Below are 24,034 nucleotides of genomic sequence, written 5' to 3'. Positions count from 1 at the left end.
TACGCCTTTGTATTATGTGAAAAAAGCTTCATTTTTAGTCTTTAACGTTAATTTATGAGGAATGTTTAAAAATCTATTGAAAATACAAATCTTATAGATAAATGCAGACCCAACTATGTATATGGTTGAAATATTATTCGAATATGATTTTTTTGATATATTTACTTAAGGCAACTATAGGATCCTTAATACAACGATAAGTTAACCCTTATGCGCTTCCTAGTACGATCCATAAGTTTCTTATTGTTCAATTTGGGACTTACGTAGGTTCTATATACCAATTAGAAGAGGAGGCTTAAGCTATGTAAATGATAGATCACATGCAATAATAAGTAACTTAAACAAATCCTATTTTTATATTTTTCCTCTTCAACGTCAATCTCTGAAAGAATATTGAGATTAGAACAGAGTTTTCTACATATTCCTAATTCAGTATGCATATTTATACTTATATTTTATATTTTAAGACTGTTAAAGATAGTTTTTGAATGGGATGGATAAACGAAATTGAACAAAATCAATAGCACAATGAGAATCTTGTAACAGAGCCTTTCTAAGTCTTAATAAGGCTGATTAAATATGTACTTTATATATATTTCAACTTAAACGTAGTCGGTTAAATGTGTTTTAACAATAGAAAATTATATATACAATTCAAATAATAAAGTTTCAGAAAAGTTATAAAACGTTTTTAAATTTCATCACTTTTTGATTAGATTTCTTTCTTTTCATATTGTTCATCCTTTGTTAACTTTCCTATATACCCCAATTTTCTCTCATCCAATCAAAGCAAACAACTTTGAACTCTACCCGCACTGTGTTTAAAGAGTCTAAAAATATATTTTCTTTGTTTTTTTTTTTCAGTGGAAAACTGCTACTACTTGTACGATTCAATCTAAAGGTAATTAATTTATTAAATAATTTTCATATGCGACACTACGGGGGGTTCTATACGTTTCTAAATACATTTTTCCCTAGACAGAGATCCCGCTAATTTGTGCTATTGTTAATTAATGGCCAAGCTAGGGAAGAGATAGATGGGAATCTCTTTGATTTTCTAAGGTAGACAAAGTGGTGCATATAATTTTACGCTAGATTTCGATTGTCGATTCCACTGCCTACACACAATATGTAACGCATTTTTTAACCAAATTCAATTCAAATTCGTTTATCTGATTTTCGTTTCAAGTGGTCAGTGGGCTTTTGCTTTATGCCTTCGCATGAATATTTATACAGTGGGTTCCGAAAGGAAAGGTGCCGCTGCCTCGCACTGTGTGAGGTTTAAAATTTATTTATGTTTGTTGTTTTTCAATTAACATTTTTGTTTCTGCTGCTTCTGCTGCTGATGCTCTTCTCTTCTGGTTGTTGTTTATTATCGAGTCAGTTTTTAAATGATTTGGAAAACAAATTAGAATGATTAAAACATTTTTCGATTTTGTTTCATTAGAGGAAGTTTACAAAATTCAAAGCGTTAGGCAATAGCTGATAATCGAAAACTTATAAAGACTAAAGTTTTCGTTATATCTATGAATTTCGTGAGAATTTATTAGGTAGGTACTATAATTTATTTGCAAAGTATACAAAGTAGTTTAAATTCAATTTACTCAGTGAGTGATGTGATTTGTTAGGCTAAAAAACAAAAAAACTTTTCCCATTAACCTTCTATTTTTGTTTTTAATCTACAAATTTTAAACAGCTGAACTAAATTCCATCTGTGACTGCGTTTCTATTTGTTTTTTATGTGCAATTTCATATGTGGAAACATATAAAATCAGTTTTTGTATCTGTTTTTTTTTTTTTAATAGCCTTGTCCTTGTTCTTTCCTTTGGTCATAATTTTTACGAGATACAAGCAGCCAAATAAAAATCTCTCCAGCCAACTATCATAAAAAAAAACTCGCTCACCAGAAACATGGTATATAAATTTGTAAATCGATTTTGAAAACTAACAAAACAAACTTGCGCAAAATACAAAAAAAAGAAGGGAAACAACACAACAAAAAAAAAAAAGGAGAGACGAAGGCAAAAAGAAGGAGAGATATTAATAAACAAAAATGATTTATGTGTCTGCCTGGTCTGGTCAGTGGTCAGTGGTCAGGCCGGTCTGAGTCTGAGTCTGGGTCTAAAATACAAAATAAAACTGTAGCATTTGTTTTTGCCATTGTTGTTGTTGTTGTTATTGGTTATCTTAAACCGTTAATCTAATCAATTGTGTATGTGTGTGTTTGTGTGTGTAGAAGGTAAAAGGACCAAAAGAAACGGCGCCTGCGCAACAGGTAAAAATTTCCCATTATACTTTGCAGTCGAGAACGTGTGCATGACAAATGTTTTTTGATTTATTGACAGTTTCAAGTGGAGTTGACTTTTGTCAGCTTTGGTCACGTTTTCTTCTCGTTTGGCAAATTCTGTAGGAGTTTTGCTTGTAAATAAATGTATGCCGGTCCCACATCACAGGGCCGCCACCTGCTGTGTAAAAATAGCAAAGCCAAAACGCAACGCGCTCGACTTCAAAGCAAAGGAGGAACCAAAACGACGGGGCACTTCTCTAAGAGGTAATTCGACCAGGCAACAAAGTCCATGTCGAATGAAATACATTACTTCCGCAGGTGCCGCACACACACACACACACACTGACACATTTGACATTTTTTTTTCGGGGCCACATTACAGCATTTATTTATATATAGTGTTAATTTATTATCAAATAAATTTTTATTAAATGCTTCTAAAAAAAAAAGACCGTGTAACTTGGCATCGATTGAATCCACTTCATTATAGACTAAGTTATTTTTATTTCACAATGAATGTTTAGATATTTAGAGATGTCCTTCCATTTGTGACATTAATGAAAGTTTGAAAAAATTAAACTTTTAGTTGGGATCTAATTTAGCAATTGAAAATTTTTAACCGTCAATCGGATGATGTTAGTTAAATGTAATTTAAAATAAGCATTCTCTAAATTTTTAATTCACAAAGTGTAAAAAGTTCTATTGTTTCCTCTTATCTAAGTAGAAAATTTAAAAGTTCATAATTTTTTGCAGCCTTCAGTTCTTTAATTGTTAGTTTTCTCTTAAGGTGAAGTTAATGTACTGCGTTATGAAATTTTTCTCAATAATAAATGAAGATGTTAGCTGCAAAGAAGAAATTTTAAGCTGCGATTTGAAAACATTGTACATTTTTTTTTTCAATTAATAATAAACCCCAACCTTCATTAAGAAAAGTAGTCGACTTAAACAGCTTAAAAAATTATCAATTGCTAATATGGAATATCCTAAAGAAATATTACTTCACGCAAGTTAAATTTTGGTGTTGGTTTGGTGCTAATAATATATTATTCGTTCAGTCCAATACGAAATTAGATCATGAACAAGTATTACTCAACGTAATCCAAAGTCAAAGAAGAATTCCTATGAATGTAAGGAGGACTGTTTTAAACAAGAATCGTTTAGAATTTATATAAAATTAAAATTTCATTTTACTTAGATATTAAAATGGATACATACAGGTTGGGTGTTAAATACAGAATGTAAAGGAAGAGTAGAGGTCAAAAGTAGCATTCGTATCGAATCTCTGCAAGAATGGCTCTACTTTATGCTTAAACAACTAAATGAGCCGTTTTATTACACCTGTTTTTAAAACTTACTTTATACTCAAGTCAAAAATGTAAAACTTAAGCTATGCCTTAAAAATTATGATATCAGCCGATGATGGTTGCATTTTTTTAAATTACATAACTTAATAACAAAATTATAAAATGTTTGTAAAGCTCCAAACTGCAATCCAAATCCTAAAGAGTATTACAAACCAACACAATATAATAAACCCATTATACTATAACGATAGCAAAAACAGACGTTTCAGTTTTCCTTTTTAAATTATTCCAATTATTGGTGGGTAACCAGTTTAAATTCCTAACCGTTGATTATCATGTTTTCTCCGCTCACTGGCGAATAAATTGATGTTAAAAGTCGTTTATGGAAATTTATCACTTTCATCTTAATATCTTTAGCCAAAATGTAGCCGAAAGGCATACACCATACTAATTTCCTATCTCAAACTGTAACATTTTAACACTCAATCAACAATCTATCGCAGGACATCAATCAAGAAAACCAAAGTAAAGCACTAAACAATGTCAACATAACCTCGATTTGCTTATGGCCAAGAAAGAGGCAAAAAAAGAAAACTAATCAAGTTGAAAAACAAGGACAACAATAACACAAATCGTGGACACAATAAATAGAATAAACGAAAAAAAAAAAGAAAATTATGATGGAAAATTATGACCAAACTTGGCGACGCTAACGTGAACGAAAGTCATTTGTAAAACCAACTCCAGACAGACGGCAGTAAAATGTATGAAAAGAAAAGAAGGAACAAACTTTGTGAATAACATGATGATGATGATGATGATGATGATGACTATGACGATAATGATGGTCAGTTGTGGTCATTAGATATATACGGGAGAAAAAGGGGAAAGGTCGCACATTTATAATGAATACATTCACAGCCAGTAAACTTTGTTGGTTGCAGCTGCTGAAAAGGCCAACAATAATGCGAACACGCAAAGTGTTAATTTGTCATTTACATTGGGAATGGGCGTCTAAGTAAACAGACAGTACAAATTTCGGATGAACCATGCCATTAAAAGTAGAGGTTAAAAAAGAAAAGTACAAGGAACGAGAAAATTATTTCGTGTGAACAATCAAGATGTGACTTATTTCTGTATACGGCGCCATTGTTCTATACATTATATTGGTCTGTAGATTGGATATACAAATCTTAACTTTTATAGGAAGAACCATAAGAGAAAATTATTCATAAAAAATATTCATTGAACGTATAAAGTAAAGTATGAATGTAAACATCAATATAAATGAAAACTCATTCAATAACTTAATTATTATTATTAAGACAAAAGTAATGCAATAAAATTTGATTTATTGCTGACAAGTTGTAATTTTTACATTTGTTAAATGATTAAAACACATTTTAAAATAAATTATTAGTATTTTGTTATTAATAAGGGTAATAAAGGAACATAATTCAATGGGTTTCAATATGGTGTTTGTGCTCGTGAAGGATGGATTATAAAAATTACGATTTAATGGTCAAATACTAAAATTTTATGATCAATAAAAAATAATAGAATACAACTTTTGTCTAACAAATTAAAAAAACAAATTATGAGTACTATGAAATGGTTTTGATACGAAATCGTTTATTAAGGGTTTTAAATGGTCTTTCAATTAGAAAATATTTTTGAGGGGATACATTAACCAAATAACTAACGATTTTTAAACGTATTAAATAGTCAAATTTATTTCAAAACAGAATCTATTTTGACTACGATTATTTTGCACAACATTTCATAGTAGTAATTTGGAATCGAAAACGATCACGGAGCTGATTAACTTATGACTGAGTAAATAAAATAACATTTATAATAACATAAGTTATTTGGGTGGTTCACATTCAATTCCAAAATGTTTCAAAGTGCGTTTCGCAGAATATTCAATAAGTTTTTCAATAATATTATGTGAAACCACTAAAGTATTTCAGAAATAAGTTTAAACTTATAGGAATTCTGTTGAACCAATTTAATTGATAAAAGTTTAACCTCCTTAAAGTTTCAAGTCTATTCTTCTATATTTAGTTAAAGGGATTTTTCACATTTTTTTTTTCAATAATAATCAGCAAATAACTTTCTCGTATCTCATGTTAAGGCTCGACCATTTTACCTAGTCAAATAGACACAAGGCTTTTTGCTGCTGCTCCTGTTGGGTTCGTCCTTCTTTTATTCCCTTTCGCCGTTCAGTTTAGTTTTTTTTTCTCCTATTCCTTTCCTTTTGGTGTATTTGTGCTTTTGGCTTGCACACACGAAATGGCAGAAACGGGATTTTCAAACATATCGCATATACAAAATGCAAACATGTCTGGCAAACACAAATCCCATAAATGTTTTGTGTGATAAAATAAGAAAAATGGCAAAATGGAAAGGGGTGGAGAGTTAGAGCGGAAAGGAGGGGAAAAATGAACCGAAGAAAAAGTTGCAAAAAAAAAATATTTTCATATGTGAAAATGTGTAAAGTGTAAAAGTTTTCTCTACCGGGTTTCAGTTTTGTGTGTGTTTTTTTTTTTGTTGCGCTTTTCTACATTTCATTTTGTTGTTTTCTATTCCATTTTGTTTGCTCTTCCTACGAGTAGGTATGTCTGTCTTTATGTGTGTATGTTTGTGAGGGGGAAAGAGCATCAGGTGCTGTGGCAAAAAGAAATTACAACAAATCCATTTGTAAAATTGCAAACCGAGACCGAAACGACTAGAAAAATAGAAAAGGCAGCACCGAGCAACATCAACAGCACCGAATAGGAGCAACATCAGGAGGAGCCTCCTTCACTTTGATGGTCTTTTTTATTTCAGTTTCAGTTTTTTTCCCCTTCTCTGCCTTTGCGTCTGAGTCAGAAACTTTAAAGTTCGGTCGTAACCAATTATAGAGGAGCCACAGCTTGTGAATCAGGCTCAGGCTACAGCAACCAGGAACCAACAACGGACAAACTCTCCTTGTCATTATGGACTCAAAAATCAAGATGGAAGGCTTCGTTTTCCATTTCTCAATGCATCCAAACCATCCATCCATGCCTAGCAAAACTCCTTGTGTGTCATTTGCCAGCCCAAAACATTCATCTTACTGAAGTTTCCCCCAGCATCGGGACATTCATCAATTTGTTGGACCACCCAAAAGGAAAGAAAAGCGAAATTGAAACGAACATTTTTCTTGGGCTTGCAACAACAGCAGTAGCAGCGGCAGTAGCAGCAGCAGCTTGCATATAAATTTGCAAAAATAAGTGCAGCTAACGTCCTGCCAGGACATGGCCTCTTACTCCATTCTGGTCTTCCTCTCTCTCTCTCTCTCTTTGTTTTCCTACTTTTACTTCTTTTGGCTACTCCACACACGTCAAATTTCAAACAAGTTTGGCCGCCGCAGGACAGAAGAACAAAAAAATTAAAGCCCAGACACAGGTAGTAGAGTAGAGTAACAAACGCACACACACACATACACCGTAAAGTAAGTGGCGAGAACAGAAACCATAGCAGACATAGTCCTAGACTACTACTTCGACTAGCACCTGGCATTCCTCTTGATTTCTCTCCTTTTTTTGTCTACACTTTTTTGCCGATTTCTATCTTATTTCATGGCAGGTGGAGAAGAAGCTGCCTCTGAGAAGGCAGGCAACAATAAAAATGGCCAAACACTGAGGTAAAAGAATTTCTCGGCTTCTGCTCTCCTCTCCTGCATAGTTAGCTGCCAGACGAAAGGATGGCAAGGATGCTTCACTGTTTACTTTGGCCTTTAAAAAGATTGCAGAAAATAGCCGCACTTATCCTTGTTAAATACAATAAAACTATATGGTTTATTTTGCATCTGAAAGGTTAAAATATTTTCTGTTTAATGTGATTCATGAATTCGTAATAATGCAATGAGCATACATTTTCCTTTTGGGTAGTATTATGGTTTTTTATACAAAATACAATATGTCAAACTATATTAAAAATTATAAAACTATTTTTTATAGTTATCTTTCCTGATAAGATAATCAGTGATACGTTATTAGTATATATTACACACTGAAAGTAAGATTTCTTACAATTTCAATAAATAAAAATTCAAATGACAAAAATACAACAATAAAACTGATGAAGAATTACAACTAAATTTCGCTCCAAATGAATAGACGATTTCTATTGCTATATTAAGTTGTGAGCCCTAAAGTATGCTATGAAAAAAATGGCGATTTAAAAATTGCTTTTGCTCAATTTCAATTTCACTTTAAAACTTTGTTTGCAAACTAGTTAAGAATTACTACAAAAATTTAACGAAGAGAATGAAAACAAAAAGTCGATTGCTTTATAAATTAGTGATCCCTAAAGTATGCTATGAAAAAAGAGTGAATTGAAATTTATAATGAAATGTTTGGGGATTAAAAATATTTCCTTAAAGTTTAAATGTTTTTTTCTTCATAATGCAAGCAGAAGATCTTTAAACTTAATAAACAATCGTTTACTATTTTTTAAGTATTGTTCTTATCTAGTAAAGATTTACTAAAGCGAAATTCTATGATTCAATGCTTTCCTTTAAAGAGAGATTTCTTTTATGCACCCTAAAGGACGTCAACCTTTAACCAGAAGATCTACTGTCTTGTGACTGTTGCAAAAACTTCATTGCCTAAAACAATAAATGCAACTGGAGCTGCTCCATCACGATGAACTTTTACTATTATTCAGTTTCTATTACTATTTGCCTGTGCCGTGTGGTTACCGTCTTTTTTCCTGCTGGAAATCTGTGGAATATAGCTGGTAGTAGCAGAAGACGTAGATGGCCGAGCCCTGCACACGTTAGTTTGGGGAATTGCAAATAAATATTTCAACTGCAGTTGCAGATTATTTTAGTGCTCGAAAAAGTCGTAACAATGCTGTTGGAGAAGCAGCAGAAGCAAACAAAAATGGCTAAAAACTGCTGAGACAAGGAGAGAAACAACTCAGCTTAGATTTCTCCCGGGAACTATGATAAAGTGTATCCCATAATGAAGACAAATAGAGAGAGAGACAGAGGAAAGAAAAAGTTTTTTTTTGAGTGCTTGGGCGAGGTTTATACTCATTTTATTTTTCTTTTTTGTTCTCGCATAATTTCAATTTATTTATGTTCGATATTCCATGCAGGGCTCACTTTCTATTTAGACTATAGTTTCTCAAATAGATGCCAGCCAGGACTTCCTGCATGCGTCTGCGACGTTTGTCCTGCATGAGGAAAGTTAGCAATTGTTTCGGACTTAGTCCACGACTGGCTTGACGTTCCAATAGCGAGAATTCATCGTCAGAGATTGCACCCTGATCATCTTGATCCTGATTGTCATCATGGTGACTGTTGAACGTGCCCTCCATATCACCATCATCGGATGTGTTGACCACTTCCGAATCATCGTCGAAGCTGTCAGTGAAATCACCAAGATTTAAACCCTGCAAAAGATCTCCAATGCTAGGACCCTTGAAACTACGACCGGTTGAGTTGCTGGTTCCTGTTGATACGCTCAGGTTCTGCATGTTATTGGGATTAATGACGAGAATGGTGGTTCCTAAGCCGCTGTTCAATGAGTTTAAGTCTAGGCCAGGAATATTGAATGGTGGTATTTGTGGTTGTGGTGGGCGGTAGTATTGAGGTTGATAATTATATGGAAAAGGATAGGGTTGATGGTGATGCCTATCCGCTCCAGAATCTGAGGGCTGCTGCACAATGATAACGGGTGGGCTGCTCTTATGACTTTCATCGCCGCGATGCAAGTTCCATAGCAATCGGGGAACAATTTTCGAAAGGGCTGTGGAGAAAAAGAACCAATTAAGTTGTAAACATAAAATCACAAACTAGTTCGTAAAATTTCAAAGCTTTATAAGCAACTTCCACCAGAGTATGGACTAGTTCCAAGCCAAAGTTCTGAATGCCAGTTTTAAGGTTTAAGCCAGTTCTAAGCTCTAAGTAAACCAAGTCACATTTATTTTCTGATTTTATTGTCGAAAATAGTTTCAACTCTGTTAAATCCATTTTAGTTATTTTGTTTTTGTTTTAATTCTGAGCTTTAGCTAGATTCGTCCTCGAATGAACTAGTTCCAATAAATTATAGCATTTTTGAGTCAGTGCTAGAGGCAATAATTTCACTTCAAACACAATGATGCGAAGGATTATAATCCTTTTTAACTTCACTTTATATTGAATCACTCAATTGTGATGCTTACAATTTCGAACATTTGAGCTTTGCCTAGATCCTTCAGAGGCACATAGGCCCACAAAGCAAATGGCAAAAACGAGAATAGTCAGCTTATTAGACATCTTAAGCGTTTCGATCACTACTATAGAGAACTTCAGCGGATTGACTGTGCTCTAACCATGGCCAAGAAGTCGTTTATATAGTGTGAAAAGAACCCTACTTCGCTTGCTTTCTAAGTACGTTAACTTTGATTTTATGACACATTTCGCTGAAATTTCGCCAAGCCATGGAGGTCACTGCTACTAATTTCACAGTTGATCTATTTAATTGTATTTGTATTTGTGTATATTTTTTATTTGTATTTTTATTATATATTTGTATCACCTCGTAAATCAATTTCAAAACAGCAAAGGGAGCACTTTTATTGCAATCGTAAAAATACTTTTCGTTTCCCCCTACGGCCCTTATCTGATTGAACGTTCAGCGTCTTGGAGTTTATGTTTATGTTTTGCGTTTGCCTTTCATGATCGATTTAGCATTAAGTAGTCGTTTTTACAGATTACCTTTTGAAATATCTTCTAGGCGCTAATGTGTTTAGTTTATATAGGAGGCTAGCAAAAGCCTCTCGTCATCAGAGAAAAGAAAACAGAGAAATATTTATGATCTGTGCGTTAAGTGTGCACAGATCGGATAGTTTGCAGATGGACCATACTTTTGGCCAAGAGTACATTGGCCTCTAGCAAATACATTGAACTTGTAAAACTATTTTTGTCCCACTTTGGATCTTCTGTATTGGTTTTTTTTGCCACTTGGCGAGGGTAAGCTAAACACACGTGTGACCTGTTTAGAAAAAACATTTAAACATTTAATGAGGAGAATTCACTTGGCAAATCATCTGATATGTTCAGTTTGGCTGGACAAAATTATAGAGAAATTTGTAAGCTTCTTTCCGATAGATTTTTAAACTAAATGGCTTACTATCTTTTTCTTATAATTTTAGCTTTAAGGTTTTGGAAGGACTTTAGTTGTCGCATTTTCTTTGAATAATTATAAAGTGTGTGTAAATATTTCCAGACAATATAATGATTATTTTGTTGAAGAATCCTTCTAGTTCACAATTCCAATCACACCATACAATATACTTGAAAAATTTCTTTAACAAATGCTAAAACAAAACTATCTTAAGCAGGTCAAAGCACATTTTCATCTCAATCTGAAGTAAATATTGTGAAAATCTTTTAAACTAAATACAAATATCCATTACTAGCTTTTTATAGACAAAAAAAAGAAGAAAAGTGAAAGTTTGCCTCCTTTTAGCCAAAGCAATCAGAAACCAAAGGCAACAATAAATCCTATATACACACACTCACATAGTCGTATGTATGTATATGTGTGTGAGTATTATAGAAGAGATACATGAGGTAAATATTATTTAAAAAACAAAACACGTAGACAACACAAAGTACAAATCGCACTCAATCAAAATCACCTCAAGACCAGACCACATAGACCACAAAGAGACAGAGACAAAGAAATACGAAGAGTGTTGTGAGTTAGAGGGAGATGATGAAAGCTTAAAAGATGAAATCCCATAGAAACATTTGGAGGAGAAGCAAATATATATAGGGAGTAAGCATATTGGGGAGATGGAATATACAGCAAATAGCAACAGAGAAATTTCGAACAGAGAAAACTGTCATGTACGAGGATTTAACAGATTTAAATTCTATTTGCCAAAAGGACAAGTTGGGGAAAAAAATGAACGAAAAAGAAATAAGACAAGTGTGCGTGAAGGAGAGGAGGGGGAAAGGAGGAGGCGAATGATTTTTGTCAATTTTATTTTTCCAGACAACCCGCCCGACCGCCTTACTTTGGCAGGCTGTCATTTAATATTGACCCAAGAGCTGTCCCTCATTCACTCACTCACTCACTCACTCGCATGTCCAGCCACTTAGCCTACATTAGGGCACCTTTGCCCTGCCTTTAGGCAAATATGTATCCTATATATCGATCCAATTCGTTATGCTTAAAACTACGGGCTTCTTGCTACCACCTGGGCTTTGAAGAAGCTCCAGTCTCTCTCCTCTCTACTCTTTTCTACTTTTCATTTTCACTTTAGACCGAAATACAAATGAAAAATCAGCACATACGCCTGGTCCTTGGTCCAGGTTGTAGAATTTTTATTTTTTTTTTTGTGCCCTCCTAAATTGACATTTCAGACAGACTTTTTCTTCTTTTTTCATTCGTATGAGAAGTAGTTCGTTTAGTCAGATGGATGCTGGATGAGGTGTAAGGGGTAGGAGTGTGCGTGTGTGTGTGTGGGTGGGTGTGTGTGTTCATTGTTTTCCAGAGACTTGATCGACAAGTGTTTTTGCTGTGGTAGATTCAACATACAGCTGAGCTCTCAGATTTCTGGTTTAATTAAAGCTGTTGTGGGTTATGGGAAATCGATTGAGTTCTAGACTAACCGTGAAAGATTGGTTTATTTTTTTTTAAGCAAGTGTGAAAGATGCGTTGAGTTTTATTGTCTTTTGCTTGTGGGTTTTAATATCCATGGTTTAGCCCTTTCTCTCTCTCTTAATGGCTTTACCAAATCCAAAGCTTTGTCAATTGATTTAGCTGGAGGTCAAATGGGCCCAATTTCCATGACCATCTCTTGCTCCATTACTGCCAGTCCATCATTATCATTTAAAATTCTAAACCTCTTATGATGTTGGCGGTGCGCCTTCTTGCCATTTGGCTAGGTTCTGCCTCCCTAGCCACTCTACAGAAAAGGCATTTCCTAGCCATTTCCTGCCCATGTTACTCGTGTGTGCGTTTGTGTTTTGTGTCGCGTTGCCATTTCGCATCCGCCGCTGGACAGCAACAACACGAACAACAGCAAAAGCAGCAGCAGAAGCATCAGGCAATGTTTAGCTTCATCAGGCAACAACTTTCATTTGTACACTGAGAGAAAAACCGAACATTTTTTACCTTCTTTCGAAAGCTCCAGCAGTAACAGATCTATAAGGACTTCTTTGCTAAAATATATCATCATATGGTTTCTTTCTGCTTAATGAATGAGTGTGAACTGACCATGTTCTAAGAACTTATTTTTTCAATTTTATAGGTAATTTTATTTCAGGAAATTATTTCTTATTATTTTTACAACTTTTAAACTCACATAAGTTAAGGCCATTTGAGAGTTAGCCAAATGATTCCCAAGAAATGCTCCAAAATCCTAAATATATTATTCAGATGATGCATTTTGGGGTACTTGCTAAAATCATTAAAAATATTGTAATTATTATTAAACTCAACTGAGAACTTCTAAGAGGCTGGAATTACTATAACATTGACCCTCTACTGCAGTAATAGATTCTCAAAAGGACAATCATGTCGTTTTAAACATACTTTGTGTGGTTATAGTTTTAGAATATTGTAAAAGCTTTAGTATGTTCTTATTATTTGTAATTTCATCAGTCTTATATCTAAACAGATATTACTATGAAAACTTGAAGAATGAAAAATGGGAAATTTGTCCCCTTAAAATTTTGATATCCAAAACCAATATGGCCCCTAAAATATATAATTTCAACCCTCGAAATCTAAACCTAAAGATCATTAAGATACAGATGTAAGAAACCAGAAGATGATTGATAACATTTAAGTAGTGAACTCTATCATTATTAGTTATGAGAAATATGGGAAAAAAGCTCTATTGGAGGCTCAATAGTTTTTCCTTCCCTCTTCCTTTATCAATTGATGTTAGCTTTTTCTTTCAGTGTATTGAGCAAAGAAGCAAAGCACTCTCAGCTGCCACTCAGCACAAAATTTTCGGCAGCATGCTTTTCCGGTTTGCGCCAACGCAGCAGAGCGCGGATTGCTACTTGCTCCTTGCTGCCTGCTGCTTGCTCTTTTCCACATGCACAACCTTTGCTCCTTCCTCTTCCTTTAGCAGTGCCTCCTTGGAGGCTCCTGCTCACTCTAGTTCAATAAGGATTTCCGTTTCAATTCGTGCGCTGTGCCATTGTTGCCCATGAACCGACACCGACCCTGCCCCGACCCTCGCCCCAGCTCACACAGCTCTCAACTTTAGTCTCTATTTGTGGGGCTGCTGTTGTCCATTTTCATTTATCGAATTTTTCACTTTGACGACCTTTAGGCCCGAGGCTCAATTTTTTACACTTTTAGCAACAATTTCCTTTGGCTTGCTTTCTGTGTGAATTTCCCACCATCACCACACCATTATTATTTATTTATTTTTCTTTTCTTTTTATTTTTTACTTTTTATTATTATTTATTTTGTGCTGATTTCATGCGACTTTTCGGTGTAGCTTTTTGTGCTTGATTTGCTTTCCAATTTTCAATGTGTCACTTTATGAGCAGGACCATTAATCAAAAACAACAACAACAACAAAACACAACAGAAAACCAAAAAAACAAAAAAAAGTGAGTCAAGAAATTATTGCTTAAATAAGCGTGATTTTCCTTGAGACCCTGTGAAATGAAGCGACCACAAAAATGGCCTAACTTGGCAAAAAGAAAAGTGAAACAAAAATAAAGGAAAAGAAAAACTTTTTACTCTCTTTTCGGTTATTGATTTTGTTTTGTTTTCATGCGTCATTTGGTTGGACAGCATTTTGCATGCCACGGCACAACGCCTCAAAGATTTTATGAAAGAAGTTCATAATTTATAGATTTGAATTGAGCAACTAGAAATTATTATATATATACATTCATGTAAAATATATTTATCCTTCCCCTTTAAAGTCTAATGAAGTAAGTAAGTCGTCTCGTCGACTTAGGTATACCATACACCAGTAAAGCAAATATTTCAACTTTATTAAACAAATGCATTTTCACATGCTTTTTACAAGCATATCTTAGTATCTCGCTCACTCAATCATACGAGCACCCTAGCGCCCCCACCAGCTGACGGCCAACTCCGGCCTTATGGAAAAACGTTTATATGCATAACTCGACTGTTTTTTGTCCGATTTTGATCAAATTTGGTATTTTGCTAGATATTAGTATTAAATTTAAGTGTGCCAAATTTGATTGCATAAGGTAAAAAAATACGGGAGATAATCCAGTTTTTCAAATTACGGGGGCGGAAAAGGGCGTGGCAAAATTTTTACACATACAAAATGTGTGCATTTACTAAGCGAATATACATACCAAATATGGTGTCTCTAGCTGGAATAGTTTTTGAGATAAACGCTTTTTTTAAATTGCGGGGGCGGAAAGGGGCGTGGCAAAAATTTGAAATAAACTTGATCACTCTACATACTACACGAGTCTACATACCAAATTTGGTGGCTCTAGCTCTTACAGTCTCCGAGATCTAGGTGTTCATACGGACAGACGGACGGACGGACGGACAGACGGACATGGCTAGATCGACTCGGTTGTTGATCCTGATCAAGAATATATATACTTTGTGGGGTCGGAGATGCTTCCTTCTGCCTGTTACATACATTTTGGCGACTTTAATATACCATTTCACCCTATGGGTGTATGGTATAAAAAGAAGAAACTAAGCGAAGAAGATATATTTCTTAGATACTTTTGCGGCACAAACAAATTTTGGCTCGTAAAAGTCGCTAAACCTTTGACCCAAACAGTCATAAATGTAAACGATTCACCGCCCGATGACTACGTATAGCTGTCAAAATGTGCCCAAGTGGGCGTATAACACGCCTCCACAAACACACAAACACAGTGCCGCCAAAAGAATTGCCTCAAAGACGTAGTCAACATTTTCTGCTTAGAGGAGCAAATTAAATAAATTGACTAAAAATTTCTTTGCCATTGTTTTTTGAGCTGCTTTCCTCCTTTGGGAATCAAACGATTCTGTTGTCTGATTTAATAATAATAGCCAAAAAAAAAACTTGACATTATCAGGATCTATGCAGGTCACAAAAAACCCGTTAAAGTTTAACATTTACCTTTTCATTAGTACTTTTAATTTATACTTTAACTTGAATCTTGAAACTACTTGAACTTGACACAATGGAAATGTCAATGCCTTGGCTTAAATAAAGTTATTTTCGGTATTTTCCATTCATTTCTGTACAATTTCAGCTTTTACAGTTTGCTTTTTATTCTATCTTAGCTTTTAATATTTTAATTTCAAATAAGAATACTTCCCTAGTCTAGTCTTTCAGTCTTAAATCACAAAGATTTAGTTGCAGAAACCAAAACACCAAAATTTTCATTTCTTTTTAATTAATATAATTTTATATTTGACATTATTTGGCATAGATTAATAAATAAATTATTAAGTATTTCCATCAGCCTTAAGTAGTCACCAAAATTTCTTTCAAAAACAACAAAACTACATCTAAGTTTTTAAGTAAGTATTAAACGTTTTGTTTGTTCTAGACAAAACGTTAAACCTAATATTAAGAAGTTTTTTCTATTGAGACTTAACTTGCCACAAGAATTCAACCGGTTGCCTAAAAATAAATAACCAGGTGTTGGTTTATTGAACTATTACTCAATGTATTTTTTTTTGGTCATTAAATTTCTATGACTCTACGATCTTTGGTACAATATTAACTCATTAAAATTGTTGTTAGGCCAGTGATTGTAAAACTGTTTCTATGGCTTTGTTTTCAAACAAGTTTAGCCTTCTAACGTGTTGCATTGAATTAATTGTTTGACTTTTAAAGTGAATACAAATAATTTAAATAAAAATCGAAATTCAATTCTGCTGCAAATGTCAAATGGCCAAACATCTTTAATTTTGCTAAGAAATATGATTAATTTGTATACAATTTTTGTAGAATTTATAATTACATTGTTGCCAATTGCTAATTTAGCTCTAAAACTAGTTGTGAATTACAACTAAATGAAGGTGCACAACATATAAAAAGAAAGCAAAGTTTATATTAGTTTATTTATGTTAAAGTATAAATATTCATGACTCTTGTTTAGAATTATCATATTAAATTAATCATCAAATTTACATAGATATATTTAAAAAAGTCACCCCTTACCACGCCCATGATCATAGTCCAACGCAGGGCAAGGTGCCTGTAATCCCATATGCCTGTTAGGATTTTATGTAGTAAACGGTATGAGAAAGAAGGCGTAGCAGGAGACTAACTAGTTAGGCAGAGAAAAGAGTCCAAAAGTACTGCAGTACTTTGCGTTACATACCACATCCAGCTGCTTAAAATTAAAATAAAAATGCATAAATATGAATAATGAAGACATAAACATAAAAAATGCCAACGACAAGAAAAAGAGATGAAAAAAAAATATTTCAATTTCAACTTGAATGAGTTTTTACCGCGCCAAGCCTTCCTTTTCCTCTCCCCCAACTCATCAGGTTTATAACTTTAACAGTCGTCATAATATTTTGAAATCAAAAAACTGCACTATAAACTAAAATGCTAAATGCCAAATGGGGGGGAGAAAAAGATTGAACCAAGCACAAGAAGGGGATACAACCGACCCAGTCATGGGCACAGCTGGCGTTGACAGAGTCAGTGCGCGATTGTCTCGAATGTCTGTCTGTCGGTCGGTCGGTTGGTCCGTTTAATAGCTTTTTTTTCTTCTTGATGTTGCTTGGAGAAGAGAGGAAGAAACACGCCTTCGAAAAAGGCAGATAGATAGATAGTAGACCGTGTTCCTTAGTGCTATGTTGCCTGGGCACGCCTACCTAATCATTTTGGTGTTGACACTTGACACTTGAGAAAGAAATGCCATGATGACAAGAACAACAACAACAACAATAACATCAGGCAATGAAATGTCTTTGTCTTCATCGTGGTCTTTGCCTTGGTCCGGGTTTTTTGGGTTTTCTTTTTTTTTTTTTGCGTTTGGCTTTTCCAACTCTCCCCCCGTTCCCCCAGCCAAATCAGGAATTGTTGTAGAACAAGACTTGATTTAAATTTTATGCCACTTGCTAGCAATTTAGCCAACTGTAGTAGAGAAACAGAGAGAAAGCCCATAGACATAGAAATCGTGCGCAAATGTGGGCGGAAAATTGTTTGTCTTTGAAGATTGCGAATAGGCAAATACCCGGTGTACATATATCTACATATGTATGTAGGTGCCTACAACCTGAAGACAGCTTATGATGAGAATAATAATTCGTGAACAACAAAAAGTTTTATAAAACTTAAGCATAACAAAAATTGACCATCAGAACCTTCTCCGTTATACAATAACATTTTAAAAGTGAACCAGCAGTTGAAATAATTTTCTTCTAAAGAGAGGTTTGATTTTAAATATAAGAAAGTTTTAATGTAGAAAACTAAATCCAAATATACATATATCCCAAATTATTTTAAAATTTCTTAAAATTTGCGCTCCTATTATATAAGAAACAGGTTTCAGTTATAGTTTATTATTCATCGTTCATTGCCCAACAATGCTTAAGTCTATACCAAAATTATTGAGCTAAATCAAGTAACTTTTAATGGTTTACTATCGATTTAATTAAAATATTGATAGCTAGTTTGATTGGCGACAGGGAAAGTAGTCTGAATATTGGACAATTTGAACATTTTTCCTTCTCAAAAGCTTCAATTTGACTTGAAAGAATTATTAACTTAAACTTTATAGATAATATTTAATTTGCTTAGAAGCTAAAATTAAGGCTTTAAAAATGTATTACTTAATTCTAAATATTACTATTTAAAGGATTCAGCCTCTTTTGATTTAGTCTTTAGCCAAATTGGCCAATATTATCTAATAAAAGTACATTCAAATGCACCAAGCATAAACAAAATCAATTTATAATAATTTTTGCAGACTAAACCAATTGAAATTCGTATGATTGAATTATGCAATTTTCTCCCTATTTTCTGCATATTTCACGGCGAATCGTCAACTGCAATTTACTTGTGCAAAAGGCAAACACAGACTTTAAACACACACAGACACACACACACACACACACACAGAGAGAGAGTGTGCCGCGTTCCGCTTTGGCGCAGGGTCATTATTACAGAGACGTCCGTCCCTCCAATCCTCAAACTATCCATTTTTCTTTTCTGTCTTTGATGTTTTTCCTCATTTTTCTTTTCTCGCCTTTATTTTTTGTCGTTGCTATTGTTGTTGTTGTTGTGTTTGCCATTTACATGGCCATAAAATATAAGTCAGACTGGGCTAGAAATGAAAAACTTTCGCTACAAAATTCCCAAAGCCATAATTTTTCACTATTCTACGTCGCCGACGCCGCATAATTGCAGCGTAATTTTAGCGCATTTAATTTTGCTGTCTGGAAACCTTAACCTTACACACAGACACACGCACACACACAGATTCAGTAAACTATGGCACACACACACACACACACACAGATATATGTATATATATAAATTACAAAACGGAAATGCAGTGAAGCGTTGTTCAGTGAATGAATTTGCTCTCAAGGCATTGAAACATTCGTTGAATATTTTGATATAATTTATTTATTGAAGAAAAAAAAAAACAGTAAATCTTTTATCTCATTTAAAACTTTTCCAAGATAAATCTTATCTCTGATCTTATTGAGAACTCGTCCTTTAAAGTATAAGTCATATTGTTTTAATTTAGTTTAATTTATAATATAATTTTTTCCCCCTTATATATCTCAAAATTCCAAATTCATTGTCAAAAATGTTTACTTATTGTACGTATATTAAAAAAAAATTATTAAAGTTTTCAGAGTATGAAAAAGTCGTTGTGACATAAGTTTTATTTCATTCATTGCCCAAAAGGAAACCGAAAGGTGGCAGAAATTTCATTTTCGTCATTTGCATGTAAAAAATGTAAATCAATGTCCGAAACCAAAAGAAAAAACTACAACAAAAAAATCGTGAAATACAACATTTTGCACTTTTCACAAGGTGTGGGTAAGGTCATCGTTGTTTTTGCCATTGTCGTTTACCAATGACCATGAGCTGAGGTTTTTAAGGTATGCCAAGGCAAGCCCATAAGGTCCCTAAAGGATGAAACAATTTGACTGAAAGTTCGCTTTGCAATCGCATAGTTCTTGCCATATTATTTTTACAAAGTGGAGGTATTATTAAAGATCTTATCGATCTTTGTGAGGGACAAATATATAAATTAATAATTTAAAAAACGAGAAAAATATGTAGAAAAGTAAATAAAGGTAAAGACAACAAATGAAGCGTTGAAAGCTTTTGGTATAGCAGAATTCTGCAATTCCATCGTCCTTTATATAATATACTTATAGGTATAGTCTCGTCCGAGATTTCCGATTTGAATATTCCAGCAAAACGAGATTTTTGCTCTTTAAAATTAGAACTTCAGACAAAATATTCAAGCATATTTACAATTTCGAAATTCAATGTATTCCAATGTATGCGATTTTTCAGAAATTATTTTTCTTTATTTGTTCAAAAATTACTACTTAAAATTATTAAAAAATTAATTATTACGTTTCCAAGCGAAAGTATTCAATTATTTTTTTCATGACTTAGAAAAATGATTCCGAAGAAAAATATTAAATTTCTTGTTAAGTTGCAGCAAAATTATTTCCTACAAAAATATCTTTCCAAATATGAATGTTTAAGGCCCAGGTATAGGGTATTTACAAGTCTTTTTAATATGTGATATACAACTTGTTTTCAGTTTTTGTTGCTTAATTTTTCACATAGCAAAAAACCGCGTCCATTACACAAAAAATATTTCCGCCACTTGTTTTTTTTTTTGTTGCTTAGTCGCTACCGTCCAACGACTTTTTGTTGGTGTTGTCGTTGTCGTCGTCACTTTTGCAGCATTTCTATGATAAAGTGTTTTTTGTATAGAAACAGACCCCGCCCACCCGCCACACTCACACACACACACACACACACACACACATACATACCAGAGAATGGTGGAGCAAAATTTTTATTAAAGAAAATGTTAAAAATGGGTAAAAATGGTTTTTCTATTGTTCCTGTGGTCGCTGCATTTTTTGTTTTTTTTGAACGCAAGGCGAATTGTTTATTACATTTTTAGCTCGGCACGGTAGAAAATTTATGCCCGACATTGAATGGTATGCAAGCCAAGGTCTAAGGGATCCGAGGGTAAGGGATAAAAGATGGATAGCTTGAAAATAAAACAGAAAATTTTTGAAGGGGGAAATGGCCAAGGGCAACATTTTGGCCATGGCACTGCGTTTTCATCTAAATTATGGCAGGCGAAAATGGCATTGAACTTTCCACTTGCCAAAAGACTGCAAAGAAAATAGGAGACAGAGAGAACTAAAGACCGGCAAAAATAAAAAATGAATTGTGCAGTAATTTTTATTTGAGCACAACTTTTATAAAAGTGACAAGTGCCAAGAAAAGGTTTAAACTTAGTTTAAATTGAGGTAAGATTCTTGAATTTTGAAATTTTGATTAATTTCATTTAGCTAAAACTTCAAGTAAGTTAATAAATTGTGGGTATTAGTTTATTAAATGTGTAAATGATTTTGATAATACTTAAAATAATAATAAATCATGAAATAAAAACTTTTCCATTGCTCTACTAATTTGTGAGGTTTGACCATTTTGGAAAGTCGAAATCTGTGATGATTTCTAGAAATTATAAAGTAATACATATTAAGGTTCAAAATTATATTTTTCATAGATTCCAGGACACATAAGGGTTGAGGAAATATTACAAAAATTGAGAGGAATTCTCTTTTCACAATATACCTTTATTAAAGATGTGAACTTATGGATTAAACATTTGCTATTTTGATCTCAGGTTTCAATCGATGCTGAAGAGAAATGTTAATAAAGTAGATACCGCAATTTATTTTGACCTTGCCATAGGGTATACAAAACAACAACATTTCCGTTTTGCTCTTATAACTTATTTCAAAAGAAATTTAATAATGAAAAGAACCAACAATGTTCTGACAATGAACAAGGTTGTGCCAAGATGTAGAACTATATATGAACAAATGGGTAAAATCAAAATTTTACATAGAAAACATTTTCATTGGGGCTTGCGTAATTAATAAACCACTTGATAAGCATTATAATTTCTACTTTTTAATACATTTAATCAAATGTTTTTGCTCTGGGCATAACTTTATAAGAAATAGGAACTTCTGCATATTCAAAGTGACCCAGGTCTACTGATAAAAGTTGTATATATAAGATTTATGCACTTTCAAATCGAATGCATCGAAGACAATAGTCATTTCAACCGTTTTGGTGACCCCTCAACAAGAATGCACGAATGTCATCAACATTTTCGACTCTTCCTTTGTACTTCTTCCCCCTTCCATGGTTTTCTGATAAGGCACTACCATTAACACTCGCAAACAATAAGCAAAACTGCAAATTAATTGAAGTCCAACGCCAAAACAGAAGGGGTCCAAGTGTAAAGAAAGAATTGTCTGCGTTGTCTGCCTTTGGCTTCTTTTTGGCATGTCATTCATTCAGTTTTCTATGGTAGACGTCTCTTCCCTGCCTCTTACCCCCCTTCTGGAATCCAATTCCTCCGACAATTGTAAGTGCCGTTGTGTTGCCTGCCGTAGTAGTCTTGTGGTCTGTGCTCACATTATTTTCGCACTCTCTCACCGAACTCCAAAAAATTGCTGTGGCGCGTTGCAGAGTTGCCAACCGCCTATTACCCCCCGCACCACCGACTGAGTCACTAAAAAGCTGCATTTTATTTGCTCTCTAAGACGGGGACGCCAAAATTATTACACCATGCCTGCCACCCCACACTTGGTTGTACCCTCCTCCTGGTCGCTCCATACTTTGTCCACACTTTTTGCCATTGCATTTTGCTTTGCTTTCTTCGTGTTGTTGCTGGCATTTAATTGCCACATGCAACACATGTTGCCGGCAACAGCAACAGCAACAACAGCAACGGCAACGCCAACGCTGGATAAAAAAAGACAGCATGAAAGAAAAAAAAATTAATAGAAAAATATTTTTTAACCATTTTTTAATTTTGTCTGTTTGTGGGCGTCACGTCAAGAGGGTGAAGGGAAACAAGACCAGGCAAGTGATAGAGGAAGAGAAAGATGGCAATTTTTTCTCTGTGTCCTGTGCACTTTTCGCTTTTTGTCGTGTGTTTTTTTTTCTGCTGTCTTTCTTTCTTTCTTTATTCGGTATGAAATTTCATGGTAATTGTGGTTAATGTTATGGATATTTTATGTGGGAATTTCAGAAAGCAACGCGCACCAAAAACTGTGCCAGAGGGGGGCAAATAGAAAGAGTGAGTAAATTTGTTGGATGATAGCAATTTAAAACGAAATGAATAAACGGATGTTGTGGCCAAGAGTGGTATATTAATACGTTTCGTTTTTCAAAACTTTTTTGTTCTTTGTAATGAGAATAAAAAAGAATTCCAACAAAAATGAGTTCTACTGAAAAGTGTTAAGCGAAATCGAGTCCAAGTGCTCTAAGGACGATTAAAATAATTGGGATAATCCAAACATAACTCTGAATGCAAAGCTTATAACATTTTGAATAGTGTGTTCGGGTTTCTTTAAAAGACATGTTGGTATATTAGGTATGGTTTAATTATTACAAAACAAATACTTAATGGTTTATTAACCATATGAATTGGTGACTTTTGAAAACACTTATTAATGTCCATGGCTTAAGGCCCGATCTATTATATTATATCTGCAAACTGTTGAATTGAATTCAGTTAAATTAAAGTTTAAGTTATGGTAAATCTGTTAAACTGAAATAAGATTATAAATTGCAAATGTTGCTAAAATAAAAACAAATAAATAACCATTTGAACTGACCTTTTTGACTTAGCTGAAGTGAATTCCTATATATACAACCCCTGTACTATATGGAAGATCATCAGAGGAAAGGAGAACTGGTCTCGTCGTCCTGATCAAGAATATATTTGTTTATGTTTTCGTAGATGCTTCACTCTATGATTTGCATAGTTCTGACCAAAATTAATACATCCTTCCACATCCATCCACGGGTATACGAATGAAAAAACATATACAGGCCTGTACTCAATTCCGAGTCAATTTCAAACCCAATCGAAAACAATTCGAACTTGCTGTCCTCAATTCCGAGTGAAATGTGAATCTTTTTTTTGTGTCCAAGCATTTGTCGTTTATTATCAACCATAAAAGTTGGAACAAGCATTTCGATTGAAAATGTTCAAGCCAAAACAGTTCAATTCCACCATCGATTGCTGTCATATGTTTTTCTTACACAGTTTTGTGGTGGCGTGTTAAAGATAATTTTTGTAAATTAATAAAAGAATCGAAATTTTTCATTTATGGCTAATATTGTTCTACATATATTGAAGAAAAATGGAAAAATGCTTACAAGTTTTGTCTTAAATGCTTAATTCTTCTAATT

The 24,034-nt window shown here is 33.8% G+C and overlaps 2 protein-coding genes across 2 annotated transcripts in view; one reads left to right on the top strand and one right to left on the bottom strand.

Annotated features, from left to right (window-relative positions):
• LOC6642254 (discoidin domain-containing receptor 2) overlaps positions 1 to 24,034 on the top strand; it is a 180,986-nt gene that overhangs the window by 16,911 nt on the left and 140,041 nt on the right. The window contains exon 2 of the mRNA XM_023176043.2: positions 865 to 901. The gene's annotated coding sequence lies outside the window, so the exon portion shown is untranslated. The remainder of the gene's footprint in view (positions 1 to 864; positions 902 to 24,034) is intronic.
• LOC6642130 lies at positions 8,725 to 9,883 on the bottom strand. The gene is made up of 2 exons (XM_002065253.1): positions 9,790 to 9,883; positions 8,725 to 9,374 (listed from the first exon to the last, which is right to left on the bottom strand). Exons 1-2 carry the CDS (start codon positions 9,881 to 9,883, stop codon positions 8,725 to 8,727), a joined length of 744 nt encoding a protein of 247 aa, XP_002065289.1.

This window comes from Drosophila willistoni, assembly GCF_018902025.1.
Source record: "Drosophila willistoni isolate 14030-0811.24 chromosome 2R unlocalized genomic scaffold, UCI_dwil_1.1 Seg167, whole genome shotgun sequence".
Lineage (NCBI taxonomy): Eukaryota > Metazoa > Arthropoda > Insecta > Diptera > Drosophilidae > Drosophila > Drosophila willistoni.
This window is presented reverse-complemented; position numbering and strand designations above follow the sequence as displayed.

What these genes read in the sequence shown, in the direction of transcription:
- LOC6642130 (XM_002065253.1), bottom strand. Translation starts at nt 9,883, where the DNA reads ATGTCTAATAAGCTGACTATTCTCGTTTTTGCCATTTGCTTTGTGGGC. An exon ending in AAGCTCAAATGTTCGAAATT is followed by an intron (nt 9,375 to 9,789) that starts GTAAGCATCACA and finishes TTTTCTCCACAG; the next exon opens with CCCTTTCGAAAATTGTTCCC.